The 14,027-nt window shown below is 37.0% G+C and overlaps 1 protein-coding gene across 1 annotated transcript in view; it reads left to right on the top strand.

Annotated features, from left to right (window-relative positions):
- The window catches only part of adamts19.L (ADAM metallopeptidase with thrombospondin type 1 motif 19 L homeolog), a 118,987-nt gene that overhangs the window by 31,806 nt on the left and 73,154 nt on the right, over nucleotides 1-14,027 (top strand). Inside the window, exon 7 of the mRNA XM_018264121.2 lies at nucleotides 8,492-8,535. Coding sequence (XP_018119610.1) covers nucleotides 8,492-8,535 — 44 coding nt within the window. The remainder of the gene's footprint in view (nucleotides 1-8,491; nucleotides 8,536-14,027) is intronic.

The raw sequence follows: 14,027 nt of genomic DNA, 5'->3' as shown, positions 1-14,027 counted from the left end.
GTTATTTAAGGGTATCTGTGACTGGCTGGCCCTGCCTACAGTCTGGTTTGAAGAAGCACTAGCTTCCATTGGCACAAGCGACACAGGACTGACGCCTTTCCCAGACTGCATACACTGGATTGTTTCCCCTCTGATGCACGCTACCATATTTGCTCTACTATGAATAACTGTGTAAATTGAGATACATGTATAGGACCTGTTATTCAGAATGCTCAGGATCTGCTTTTTCACAGATAAGAGATCTTTCTGTAATTTGGCTCTTCATGCCTTACGTCTACTAAAAAATCATTTCAACATTAAATACACCCATTAGGCTCAACAAGGATTAATTATATTTTAGCTGGCATCAAGTACAAGGTACTGTTTTAGTATTACAGGAAAAAGGAAATGATTTATAAAAAAAAATGTATTTATTAAAATGATCTCTATGGAAGATGGCCATTTCGTGATTCTGAGCTTTCTGAATATTGGGTTCCAGATAACTGATTAAATACTTGTACTTGGCTGATATGTGTATACCCCAAGCACTTTTGGCTGATATCTGCAGCACTGGCCACATAATGACTTGCAGTGCAGCTAATATAGTAGTGCACACCAATGGGCAACAGCGAAACACAGCAGTTAAATCTAGAGACAGGGTTCAAGACTGGCTTTTTCAAAATTGGCTCTAAATGCTGTTTGGTAGGGTAAGGATATTAATGCCAGCAATATTGGTAGCTAGGTTAGGTTTTGGACTCCTAATGATAAATAAGGCTTTTTAGACCCATAGCAATTATAAAAGAAATGTTTCTTTTTCTTAGATCTGGCAGTAAACAGTGCTTAAAAGAAGGGATGCACCGAATCCAGGATTCTGTTCGGGATTCGGACTTTTTCAACAGGATTTGGATTCGGCCGAATCCTTCTGCTCTGGCGAACCGAATCCGAATCATAATTTGCACATGCAAATTAGGGGGCGGGGAGGGAAATCGCATGACTTTTTGTCACAAAACAAGGAAGTAAAAATTTTTCCCCTTCCTACCCCTAATTTGCATATGCAAATGCAAATTAGGGTTCGGTTCGGTATTCGGCCAAATCTTTCAAAAAGGATTCGGGGGTTCGGCCGAATCCAAAATAGTGCATCCCTATTTAAAAGGTTAGTTTCTAAGCTGGTACTGTATACAGTATATAGTACGAGATACAACAGAATAACCTGCAGGGGGACAAAAGTTAACACTGATAGTGTGGTCAATGCTGATCTGTTAAGGGACACTAATTGCAGATAAGTGACTGAGCATGTAATTGAAGTTCAGACTTGCAAAGTGATGAGGGGAAAGCTGAACATAAGCTTGTCATGGTATGTTACGCTAACTGGATAATTGATTAAAACCTGCAGCCATATTCCTCTGACTTACCCTGTGCTGAGTTATTGAAATATATAGCTGGAGGTGCAAAATAATTTAATAATGTTTGGACTCATAATGTGAGAGCTGAAGGCTCCTTCTTCAAATGACAAGTAAGATAAACTGGCAATATAATAAATACACATTCTTTCAAAGTCATTATTGAATATTTCAATTTAACAATGCGGTAACATATCAAGCTGCAACATCAAAATGTTTTAATATAACATTTAAGAAAGCTTTAGGGCACAGACTTATTGAGTATATGACACCACTAAAGATTTAATAGCATAATATGCATTATAAGTGACCCATATACTTTTAGTATATTTTATTTGTATAGCTTTCCAAGTTTGAAATAATCATAGCTTCTTAAAATACATATTTAAAGCTCCTTTAATGTGTTGCTGACAGTGAGATCTGCCTAGTCATGTTAAAATTCCTCTATCCTCTATTCTGTCAGAAAAAGTATATATGTATAAATCTTTCATGTGAAAATTTGGTTATTTTAGTAAGGTATTTTGAACACTTTTAAGGGGAAGTTCAGTATAGCAAAGGGTTTTGAATTTCATATTTAGCCTTGGTTTACTAACCCTTTATGTACCAGAGATCCCTATTAATATAATACTGCTACTAAAGATATATATATATATATTATATATCTGTAAATCTGGTAGTTATTTTATCTAAGTATTTTGAACATTTTCAATGACATATTCAGGGGCCCATTTACTTAGTTCGAGTGAAGGAATAGAATAAAAAAATAGGTTTTTTTTGGCTACTTCGACCATCAAATGGGCTACTTCGACCTTTGACTACGACTTCGACTTTGAATCGACCGATTCAAACTAAAAGTCGTCCGACTATTTGATCATTCGATAGTCGAAGTACTGTCTCTTTAAAAAAAAACTTCGACCCCCTAGTTCGCCACCTAAAAGCTACCGAAGTCAATGTTAGCCTATGGGGAAGGTCCCCATAGGCTTTGCTATCTTTTTTAGGTCGAAGAAAAATCGTTCGATTGATGGATTAAAATCCTTCAAATCGATTGCGCTAAATCCTTCGACTTCGATATTCGAAGTAGAAGGATTTCAATTCGGCAGTTGAATATCTAGGGTTAATTAACCCTCGATATTCGACCATAAGTAAATTTGCCCCAATTTGCCCCAAATACTTCTTATGTCTGTGTACACAAGTCAGGGTCCTGGAGGATTGCTGAATGCCATTTTCATGGTGAGAAGTGGTGTGCGTGTCTTGGCATCTAGTCACCTCGCCGATCCCATATATAAATATACATACTGTATATGCATATATACAGGTTAAATGTGACCTAATGAAATGGCTACCGTGGTAACACTTTTGTCTTTAAAAAGCTATACTTGATAAGTACTTTGTTAGCCAACATGAAAATTAGTTATTTCATTCATAGTATTCGTGAATTTAAGGAATATTATTTTTATGAATGCCTGTAAACAAAAAAAGAAAATGAATGCAGAGGAAAAGTATAAAAATGACAATGATGTTTACAACCATCACAATTAATGAAAAAAATAAATGGATCTTTGCAGGTTCTTCTAGCTAGCAACAGATAACACATTAGTGATGAATAGTGAAGATCATAACTGGGCTGTTTTGATTTACTGAAAATTTTCCTATATACAAAAGAGGACTTATCCCCCTATCCCGTTGCACTGTGGAAAATTAGACACAATGTATTACAGTAAAAAGCAATATTTATTAATAACCATGCTAGTGAAACAAATTAAAACATATTTAAAAAAAAAAAAAAAAAAAAAAAAAAAAAACCAACAGCGCTGCTGGAAACAAAAAACGGGGAATACCCTGATGTTAATTAGTGATCACTATTTTTTATACTGGTTGAAAAACCTTGCGTAGGTAAAAAAATGTGGTTGGAGCAGTATAGATAGTTTGGTAAAGCGTATTAGATGTGAACTCCGGCAGAAACCACATTAAGGGCATGTGTGCCAAAATGTCCCTTCTTCTCTGTATAAGAACTATATCCCAAGCAGGGTAGGGGCTGGCTCCCCTTGCAAGTCCCTCAGGGGAAGCCCCTTGAGCCGAGGTTAAATGCAGGGTAAGTAAGGAGTTAGCTGTAGCAAACGCTGTATCCAATGTAGTAGCCTAAAGGCTATATATGCAGAACCCCAGTTCAGTATGCCAGCAAAAGGTTTCCTATACTTGCCCTTGTGTGGATATCGTCCGTGGTGTGGAACGCTCACAAATATCCGTCAGATCATCCCCGGGATAAAAACTGCATCCAATCCGCAAGGGAAAAACACCGCTTTGAGCCCAGCAGCGCCGAAGTCCTCTTTTGTATATAGGATAATTGCTTTAAATGTGGCGGACACCCCTCCCCCCTTGCACTGATATATAATTGAAGGCTGGCGCAACTGTGGATGTCTGCTTCTTTTTAACCCGGCGTTCTAATTTACTGAAAATTTGCCTAACAGCAAGAGAATTCTAAAAAATTCTCAATAATTATGCCAAATGCATTGGGAGAGCAAAACTGCATAGTAGTTAAAGGAGAAGGAAAGGCATCTTGCACTTGGGCGTGCCAAATTTTAGGCACCCTCAAGTGATTGTAGTTACTTACCTGAAACCCCGGGCCAGTGCTCCTATCAGCAGAAAACTGCAACGGCCCGGGGTTATACCAGTGAGCACCACGGCGCGATCCTCTCCCGGGTTCTTCTTTCTTTAAATTTCCCAGGGCAGATGCATGCTCAGTTGAATGTAATAGCCGACTTTTTAGTTAAAGTTTGGCTTTTCATTCTACTGCGTACGCTCAGCCGCGTGAAGAAAGAGGAAGACGGAAGATGATCGCTCCGTGGTGCTCACCGGTATAACCCCGGGCCTGTGCATCTTTCTGCTGATAGGAGCACCGGGGTTACAGGTAAGTAAATACAATCACTTGGGGGTGCCTAACATTTGGCAACCCCAAGTGCACCAAGCATTTCCTTCTCCTTTAAGGCATTTTTAGCTCTGCAATAGCATATACTTTGTCCTATACAGTTCTGCTCAATATGTTGGCACTCTAAAAATACATGTTATTAATACCTTGTTGGAGAAGTTCCTTTAAGCCACAGCCTTCACTATGCTATAACTGTTCATAAAAAAGGCTAAGAGAGAGAAATTCACCAGCACACAAGACTTCTGTTTGCAGGGAACCAGGATTTAATGGGTTAATTAACTTAATTGGTGGGCAGTGCTACTCTTTGGTATTATAAAGTTGTTGTTTTAACACTGTTTGTTACACTTGAGAAAGGGCCTTGGTGCCCGAAACATGTTGTGTGGATACTTAATAAATCCTAAATGCAGTTATTCTGCCTACAGCGTGTGATTCCCATACTTTGACAAAACCGTGATTTACAAGAGGAGGCCAGGGACGGAGCTTCCAAGGAACACATAGTCTGGCTATACTAAAAGTGTGGCTAATGAGTGTAAACTTACTATAGAGACAGATGTTTGCAGGGCAAGCCCTTGCCATTCAATAATGTGGAAGGCTCCCATGTTGCTAATTGCTCCCAAACGCAGTGCTTGGATAGCTCCTTTGATAGACGGGGAGGGCTCCAATCTGATTGGCTGATGTAGAAAGCAAGGAATGCATAATAATGATGCTTATGTGTTTTTTGCATTTTCTGCAACTCAAGAACATTTTTTTCAGAGTCACTCAATCTTCTTTTACCTCAGAAACCAAACTAGTAAACTCAGATTTAGAACACACAGGGGGTTATTTACTAAATCTTGAATTAGAAGGGAAAAAAATGACTTTTTCGATATATACAGCATTATACCACGAAGCTGCAAAAAGTTAGAATCCAAAAAACCGCCATCTTAAACATGCCAAGGTCATGTAGAATAACCCAAAGAAGTTGAGAAATTCGGGCATCCAATCCGAAAAATCTGTATTTTTTTGTTTTTTCCCTACCCGACTTTTTAAAGTTTGTATTTTTTTTGTTTTTGCTCTACCCAACTTTTTTTTTATTTTATAGATAAATGAGATAAAAGTGTGGTTGGGAGTTTGGTTGAGCTTGGTTTAATAAAAATATAAGATACATTCCAGTTTTAGTAAATAACCCTTAAAGTGTCTTGATCTTTCTGTATAAAGCACTGTGTGTAATTATTTCAGCTGTATCAAAACTAAGATTAAATATGATACAACTAAACAGAATATTAGAAACACAAAATATGTAGAGGCCTGAATGAATTAAGATGGCTTTTATTTATTTGAGATTCTTTAGTTTATGGTTTCGGAAAAACTTGGGTATCTGCTTTTTGTCAAAATTGTCAGAGTGATTTGGCAAGCTCGGCAGAGACACATCACACGTTTTCAGTTTGTGTCAATATTTCTTCCTCATTGTAATACTTGTGTGTGTGTGTCAGGAGTATGAAAAAAGTTATTTAGGGACATGTAAAACCACCATAACCTGCTTTGCTTTCATTTAAACTGCAAAAATAGTAGGTGGTAGCCCAAGATAGGAATCATAAAAAGAGCAAAGTTTAGGGAGAGTTTTGGCAAAATCATTATTTTTCTATTGTAATTTGTAACCCCAAATGTTTGAAACAAACGTCATTAGTTGATTAATTTCTACATAGGTTTTACTTTATAACTCCAGAAATGGTACCAAAAGATGGTAAAACACATCTCAGATCACTAGATCTTTAAAACCCAGCCAGCACAATTTCAACAGCCACATTGCCATCTGTAATTAATGGAGAAAACCCTGCATTGCAGGCAAACAACGTAGCATCAGGCCACAATTTCACATTGCTACTGCACTAGTGGTCTATTTTCCCATGATCAAATGAATGTTCTCCTGACATTGGTACAAAACAATTGTATGAGAAAAATATGTAACATTATATAATTAATTCTACATAGAGCAGAGGAAAGCATTATTTTTATGTGCTCTTTCAGTTCAGCTAAAGGGCAAATTTAGTGGGCTGCTTCCTTCCACTTTTTATTGTCCTTTCCCTTTTTTGGTGGATTAAAGTTGTCCATTCTCACCACATTCAGACCACATTTCAAAGACAGGGTAAAAAAAAAGTTTTGTTCATACAGTGGAACTGAATGGATTTTGCTATCGGTTCTGGTTCCTGGAATGTTGAACAAAACTTTGTCTAAGAGTTGTTATGCCTTTGTTGGACTTAAGATAGTCACACTGGTAACTTTATGATCTCTCAGTCCAGCTGTGCTATACAGTATTAGGCCAGGTCCAGATTCCTGCTCTGCTGCATGGGAATTGGAGTGAAAAGGAAGTTTGCAGCTGGATACAAACTGGACCTGATCCTACACAATTGGATTTTTAAACTGTAATTTACAGTGGTTTAATGTTTTGTTATATTTAATTTTTTACTGAGAAGGGTGTCCTTGTTTAACCAGCTTTTAAAGGGCTAGGACCCAACCCAACTGCTTACATATAAACATTTATCTGCTTGAAGAATATCAGTACAGTCAGTTCATCAAAAGTGCAATAATATATGAAGATGGTCTGAAAGGGCCTTACTTCCATTCCCTGAAGCCCTTCAAGCCTCGTCAAGCTTGGGCTGGGCTATTGGCTTGTGTATTCTGGGAGCCACAAGGGACTGCTGGGAAGGAAGGAGTACCCAAGGGGAGCCTGTTGTTAGTACCCAAGCTAAAGGAATGGCCAGAGGCTATAGGACTCATGACAGTCCCTCCCCCTAAATTCATGGCTTATTTAAACATGTCTACTCCAACATCCTGTGCTGGATTATTAGCCCTCCTGCTTTATCCTGTCCTGTTCCTCTCCAATAAGACAATCCTTGTTCTACTCTGCTTTTGAGTCCCTGACTCCGTTACTTTTATTGGATTTTTGCTCGTATTACAGACCGGACGGATGGACTGTTTACTTGCAGCCTGCCCAGTTGGGACTTGTTTTCTGTCTGATCCTTTACTTTTGTAAAATCCATGATGTTCAGTTAACATTATTAAATCCTTCTTAAACTATGATTCATGTCAAGCCTCAGAATGTAGTTACACAGCACATCAGCTATTCACAACCAGTGTAAGAAACCATTCTGTCAACTGGTTTCGGGAGCAGCCTGATATATAAAGGTTCAATAAGCCACAGCATTTTGCATTGCATTTTGTTGACATGCACCTTGATAAGTGTCTATCACAGTGACACAATGCATTATATACCACTAATATTTACCTTAACATTTTAGAAAATTTATTTACTATTCCTAATAATAGAGGCAGACCAGAGGTATGAATGTACAGTTGAATAGTCTAGCATAATATCAATGATAAATTATTACAACCAGAAATGTTGTAACCAAATACTAAACTAGTCCTCCTAACTGAAAGTGAGGGGCGAATCTCTCCCGTTTCTCTTCCCCGAAAAATTTGCGAAATTTGCGAACCGGCGAAAAATTTGTGAAACTCAATTTTGATGTTGGCGCATCAAAGTCAATGGGCGTCCGAATAGTCTTGACACGCAGTGGTTTTGACGTCCAAAATTTTTCGAGTGCCGCAAATTTGCGCCAGCCGAATTTATTCACCCATCACTACTGAAAAGGTTTAGTGCGCATTCTACTAGTGATGATCAAAACTTATCCATTTTGCTTAGCCAAAGGTGAAATTTTATTGAAATTTCATGAAATGCATTGAATCAGTGGGTGTGTTTTGATGCATTTTTTTTCCTTGCAGGATACATTGGTGTCAATAGACATAATCCTTGTGGTTCTTCTAGTGCCAAATGCATTTGAGTCAATAGGTGTTTTTTTCTTGCACAAAATGCATTGGAATGAAATGGCTTTTTTTCCTGTACTAAAAAAATTAAATTTTTTTACTGGCAAAACAAAACACACAATGACATTCTAGTGCCGATTTGCACATTTTTTTTACCACAAGACTTTATCAGGAGAAAAAGAATTGCTTATTCCTGTATTCCAGTCTTTTACTATGAATGAAATGCTTTCTGTACCTACTAATCCACACTTTTGCTGTAACAGTATTTTAAATAAAGAATTCTTGTATTTACTTACTCAAGCATGTCAAATCATTGCAAATTGGTCATGTAATGATTACAAGCCTGGTAAAAGTTGCTTTTCAAACTTTTTTTTTCTTTTAGAACGGATTTCTGTGTCCATAAAGATGAACCATGTGATACTGTGGGTAAGTACTGTGAAAAAATATTTATGTTGCTATACGAAAGGGAATATGATTTTTTGCTGAGTGCAATTGATTATATTTTAAATGGATGATACAGAGTTTTAAGCAGTTTAAAGTCGGTAATAAAGGTGCATACGTTACTGAAATTGGAGACAACCTGCTAATAGTTAAGAGGGTGTCAGAATGTTATTGGATGCAACAGGCGCCTTTGAAACATAGCTTTTCAAGTTTATGTTGGTAGTTTTTGTTATTAATGCAATAAAGCAGACTTGCTGTGCACACTAGGTAGCAAACTCAGGCTGGAGTTTTACATTTACTTGTGTTTGGAAGATTAAAAACACCAGGACCTTGTCTAATGTGTTTAATACTCCCCTTACTTCACACTAGATGCAAGCATAAGTGCAAATAAGAGCAGTACAAGATAAAAGACACCACCATTGCTCAGGGTCGACTCATACACACTAAAAAGAAAAGCTATTACCGGTAGCTTGATTGTTACCCGACCAAATAAAATAATTTCATACAAAGTAGGTTTCTCATTCCCAATATTTTCTCATAAACCAGTAGAGATACAGTTAACTCTCTTTGTGACTAGTGATGGGCGAATTTATTCGCCAGGCGCGAATTTGTGGCAAATTCCCGCGATTCGCTGCCGGCGAATAAATTCGTGAAACTGCAGCAAAAATTACTTAAATTATGAAATTACTTAACAACAAATGTGCACCTATCATTGCACCAAGTCCTTAGAGGCATATTTATTATGCTGTGTAAACAACAGCAGGATAATACACCACACATCTTCGCAGTGTAAAAAACGCTATTACTTGTTTTTTCTTAGAGTGACTTCCGCCAGAAACAATGTAAAATAATGGCTGCAAATTATGCATTTGCATGGTGTAAATGGTCATTTATTTTGCACAGCTTTTTACACCATTTTTTTTTGGCAAATTTGGTTACATAATAAATATGCCCCTACGGATGGGCGATGACGCCCATTGACTTGTATGGTGTTGTGCGTCAAATAAAAAAAAGACGTGTGTCAAAAATTATTTTGCTGCGCGACAAAAAAATTTCGATGCCCATAGACTTTAATGGGCGTTGGCAACATTTCGCTGGTGGCGAATTTTTGGCGAAACAAAATGGGTCAAATTCGCCCATCCCTATCCCCTAAGCATATTTTTCTGCCTCAGCAAAATGTTTTGCAAATGTTAAATTATAATGTAATGGTGCACTCCATTATACAATCAGCACATGCCTGGGTGCTGTCTCATACATCATAGGTAAAGTTTCCATAGGACTCCATCATTTGGTGAAAGTAAAGCAAAATTGACACTACATTTTTCGTTACTTTAATTGCATTATGAAGTCCTGGAGTGTGTCTATTGCTGAGAAAACTTTATATATATATTTATTTATTTAAATATTATTTACATTGGTTCTCAAGTTATTTCTAATCGAAGTTGCAATTAAAAGCAATTATTATTTATCCCTATCTGTTCTCTGTGTCTGACTCTTAAACCATTGTTCATCCTACTTAACAAAAAGCCCAATGCTGTCAATGTGGAAGGCTGCAGGCCCTAAAAATACAGTGGTCCCAACACCCATCATATGAGATTCGGCATGAATCAACTGTGGTACACCAAAAAAAAATAAAGAACACAAAAGGGAATACCTAAGTGTTATACAGTTTAATAAATAATCACATCAAAACCCTAAACATAAACCAAATTTTAATCATAAATGGGAAACGCTGATAAACAATTCTCCTAATGGATCACTAGTACTTTCGAGAACAGAATGTAGTAGACAGAAAGCAGAATACATATTGATTAATTTGAATAAACTGATGAATGTAGAGAATATTGACCCCTAATAAGAATGGCACCTGGGGCAATTCCAAACATTTTGCCGTCCCGTGGTTTATGGTACCGCAAACACAATATCAGATGGTCGACTGAAATTGCTTGTTCAAGAAATTGCTAACTCAGGGATTCTTGACTGAAAATAGAGAGGATCACTGAGCGACAATTATATTAATGAATAAAAGTAACTGAAGTGAAACTTCTGGCATTTTGGATGCTAAAATGTGGTTCAAATTGAATTAAGTAAAAAATAGCTTTGTTGTTATTATTTGGAATGCTTGAGGTGTGGTGTCTTCTATAGAGTTTATCTATCCATAGAACTAATACTGTACCTAACGGTTACCAAACACATTTGAACACTATAGAACCCAATAAAACTGTTTTAATATGTCCATGGAATTTTGCTATTTCAGAGCATTCTAGATAACAGGATTCTGGATAATAGCTTCTGTACCTGTATTTCAAAATGTAACCTTCAGGCTATGTCTGCTTTTGTCTTTATCACATCCCATCTTCACCGAAAGCACCTGCACTTCTTTTAATTATTTATAGTACACGCTGCTAAAATGTTACAGTCATGTCTTTTCATCTTCCACGGAGAGCACACAGGTGCAGAACATATGTGCCTCACTAAAATGTTGTGCTCAGATTGAATGTCTTTACCGAACATATGGCAGACAGCAACCACATAGATTAGTTTAATATGCACTAAAACACAACATGAATAGAAATTCCATTCTTAAGTATTTTATATTCTTCCTCTAGAGAATATTCTGCAAAATAACACATACACAGATTATTATATATGGGGTGATACACATATTCATACTAATAACCTAAATATTCTATCTCTGTTATGTTACTACCATGCACCATATATACTGTATATTATATATACTGTACTATATATGAATGTACCACATATATAAATATATATATTTGAACTTAGCTAATCTGCATAAACATTACAAACTTTATCAAGTGCCATGCTTTGCTGCCCTTTCCTCTGGTTCTGATCTTAATGATCATTAAACAAGGCTCTTTCCAAATGGCTTTGTTTTTCTAACCTTTATCAGTGCTGTTTCTACCATGTACCACATATCACAAAGTTCTTTTTGTTTACCTTCTATGTGTAAAAAATATTTACAAAACAAAGCAATATATTAGGTTATACTTGGCTTTTTATTGAAGAACATATTATTGACAATTGAGCTCGTAAAATCCTAGGGAATGTCAATTTCTTTTTATGTAAGCAGGCTCAAAAGTTGATCAAACTTGGATCATTAACACCCTCCCACAAACATGTAGTTATGTTAAGACAGACATCCAAGAAAAAAAGGAAAACAGGGTCAAATTTCAGAGAAAAAGCCCTCAAATGGGTGGTTTATACCTTTTTTTCTGGGATGGGATAAGGGAGTATCTAATGGAGATAATCCCTCAAATGGGTGGTTTATACCTTTTTTTCTGGGATGGGATAAGGGAGTATCTAGTGGAGATAAGTCTAAAGCAACTGGACTTGGAGTATTCTTGAAAATGTTTTAACATTCTTCCAAACTGCTCCTTCAGTTCAGTAATCGTAAAAATACCAGCTCAAGCACCTTTAATGAATGGCATCAGTGCACATGATTGGGTCCTTTTTTGTGTGGCTGCACTTGTAAATGAACCCTAATGTAGTACAGAATCCAAAAAAAAAAAATGAAGCAAAAAATAATACAGGTTTTTGGAAATTATACCAAACCTGTGGGATCTTAGACAAAAATGTGCAGGATGAAGCAGTTACAAAGAATCTTGGCTTGGGAAAATATTACATTGAAGAACATAAACATTTTACACTGTTCTCCATGTGATTTTATTCTGCACTATAAAACATTACGGCCTATGAGTGGCAAGAGTACAAGAAGACTTTTTAAAATTCCTCAGGAGAAATTATTAGATTACTTATTAGTTAACTGTACATAGCTTAGTACTACCTGCGTTTCATTTTTTTTACATTTCTACATTTTATAGTTGATTAGAATGATAAGAACTCTTAGGGCAGATGCTGATGATTAATGTGTAAAGCTTACAATACTCTCTTCATGGGGTAATAAAGTGGGGTTCTGTAGCTTTTATACTGAACTTTATTTAATGATTTACTGTACAGTCCTTGTGTTGGGTTAGATAAGACGTTATGCAGTAATAAAAATCCCAGATCCAAGAGAGATGTCATTCCCAATGATAAAGCATCGTAATATGACATCACTGTGTAATTATGTGAATAATTATGAGATTGTTTCCAATCAGTCGTTTGATTAACTTCTTCCAGCTGTATCATAATCTTGAATTAAGTGAGAATGAAATCTGTTTCATTTTAAGCATTTAATTGTAAAGTATCTATGCTCTTTTTAGATGAGATCACTATAAAACAAAAAGTGCACTTCAATGTCTTTGTTTGGCTTATACGCTGTATTTTCATTGTCTTTAGAAAGGCGTTATTTTGTTTCTTACCAGTACAGGTATAGGATTTATTACCCAGAACCTCCAAATTGCACTCACATAGAATGCATTACTACATTGTTGACAAAACAATTCTGTTGGGTTTATTTAATGTTTATATATTTTTTAGTATGTGGTATGGTGATGCAAATTACAGAATGGTATTGTATCCGAAAACCCCAGGTCCCAAGCATTTTGGATAATCAAGGATGATTTTTCCCCTCTTACAATAATTGATAAGTCTTTGGATGGATTTTTTTGCCTTCCTGTAACATCCCGCCTGGAGTTGAACCAGTAACCCGGTGTTTTCATGCTGTCTGCATTATCTCTGCTCTATATGAGCTAACAGCTAAGGTCCTGGTTCACTGTTATAGGTCTCCTTGTATTCCATGGTAGGCATGGTGATGTTACTAATCTGGCTACAGGTGTTTAGCTTATAAAGCCTCCTGTTCTGCACTGACTCACTGCCTGTTATAGGTCAAGTGTGCTTGGTCCTAGGTGCTCTGTTCCCTGCAATTGGTGTAGCTTTGACTCCTGATACCTGTTCCTCTCCACTGTGTGATTTTCTGATTCTAACTCTGGCTTGTTCCTGACCTTGAGTTTGCCTCATGTTTCTGCTCCTGTTACCTGGTTGTGACACAAACTGCCTGACTTCGTCCAGCTCCTTCCTTACCGGCTCCTTCCCTGATTATACATTAGGTGGCCTTGTTTGCCCCTGTGGGAACTGCTGGATTCTCGTGTAGTAATCCTGGTGGTACTGAGTAGCTGAGGGCCAGGCCCAAAGCCAAAGGTGATCTAGGCAGAAGAGCACACCTAGACAGGAATCCAGTCACTCCCCTGGGGGTTGGGTTTGCCATACGTGGCACTTCCTCTGGATCAACTAACAGCTAGCCGGATTTCACTTTCACAAAAAGGTTGAAATCAATGTGCCTTTTTTTCTCCTAAATTACTGTTACTGTGCTATGTTATATACCCATTATAAACAATGGTAAACTGAAAATTAAGTACAGTAGTATCTTCTTCAGGTGAAGTTATGAGTATTAAGAAATGTGCTTTTGAAAAATCGATTCCACAAATTGCGGTGCAAAAACATAAATTGCCCCACTAGATGCAGATTTTAGTCACATCTTAAAGGCATGTATACATGGATTAATGTTT

Source organism: Xenopus laevis, chromosome 1L (assembly GCF_017654675.1).
Source record: "Xenopus laevis strain J_2021 chromosome 1L, Xenopus_laevis_v10.1, whole genome shotgun sequence".
In the NCBI taxonomy this organism is placed as follows: Eukaryota; Metazoa; Chordata; class Amphibia; order Anura; family Pipidae; genus Xenopus; species Xenopus laevis.
Note: the sequence above shows the minus strand (reverse complement) of the source record. Positions and strands in the feature narration are given on the sequence as shown.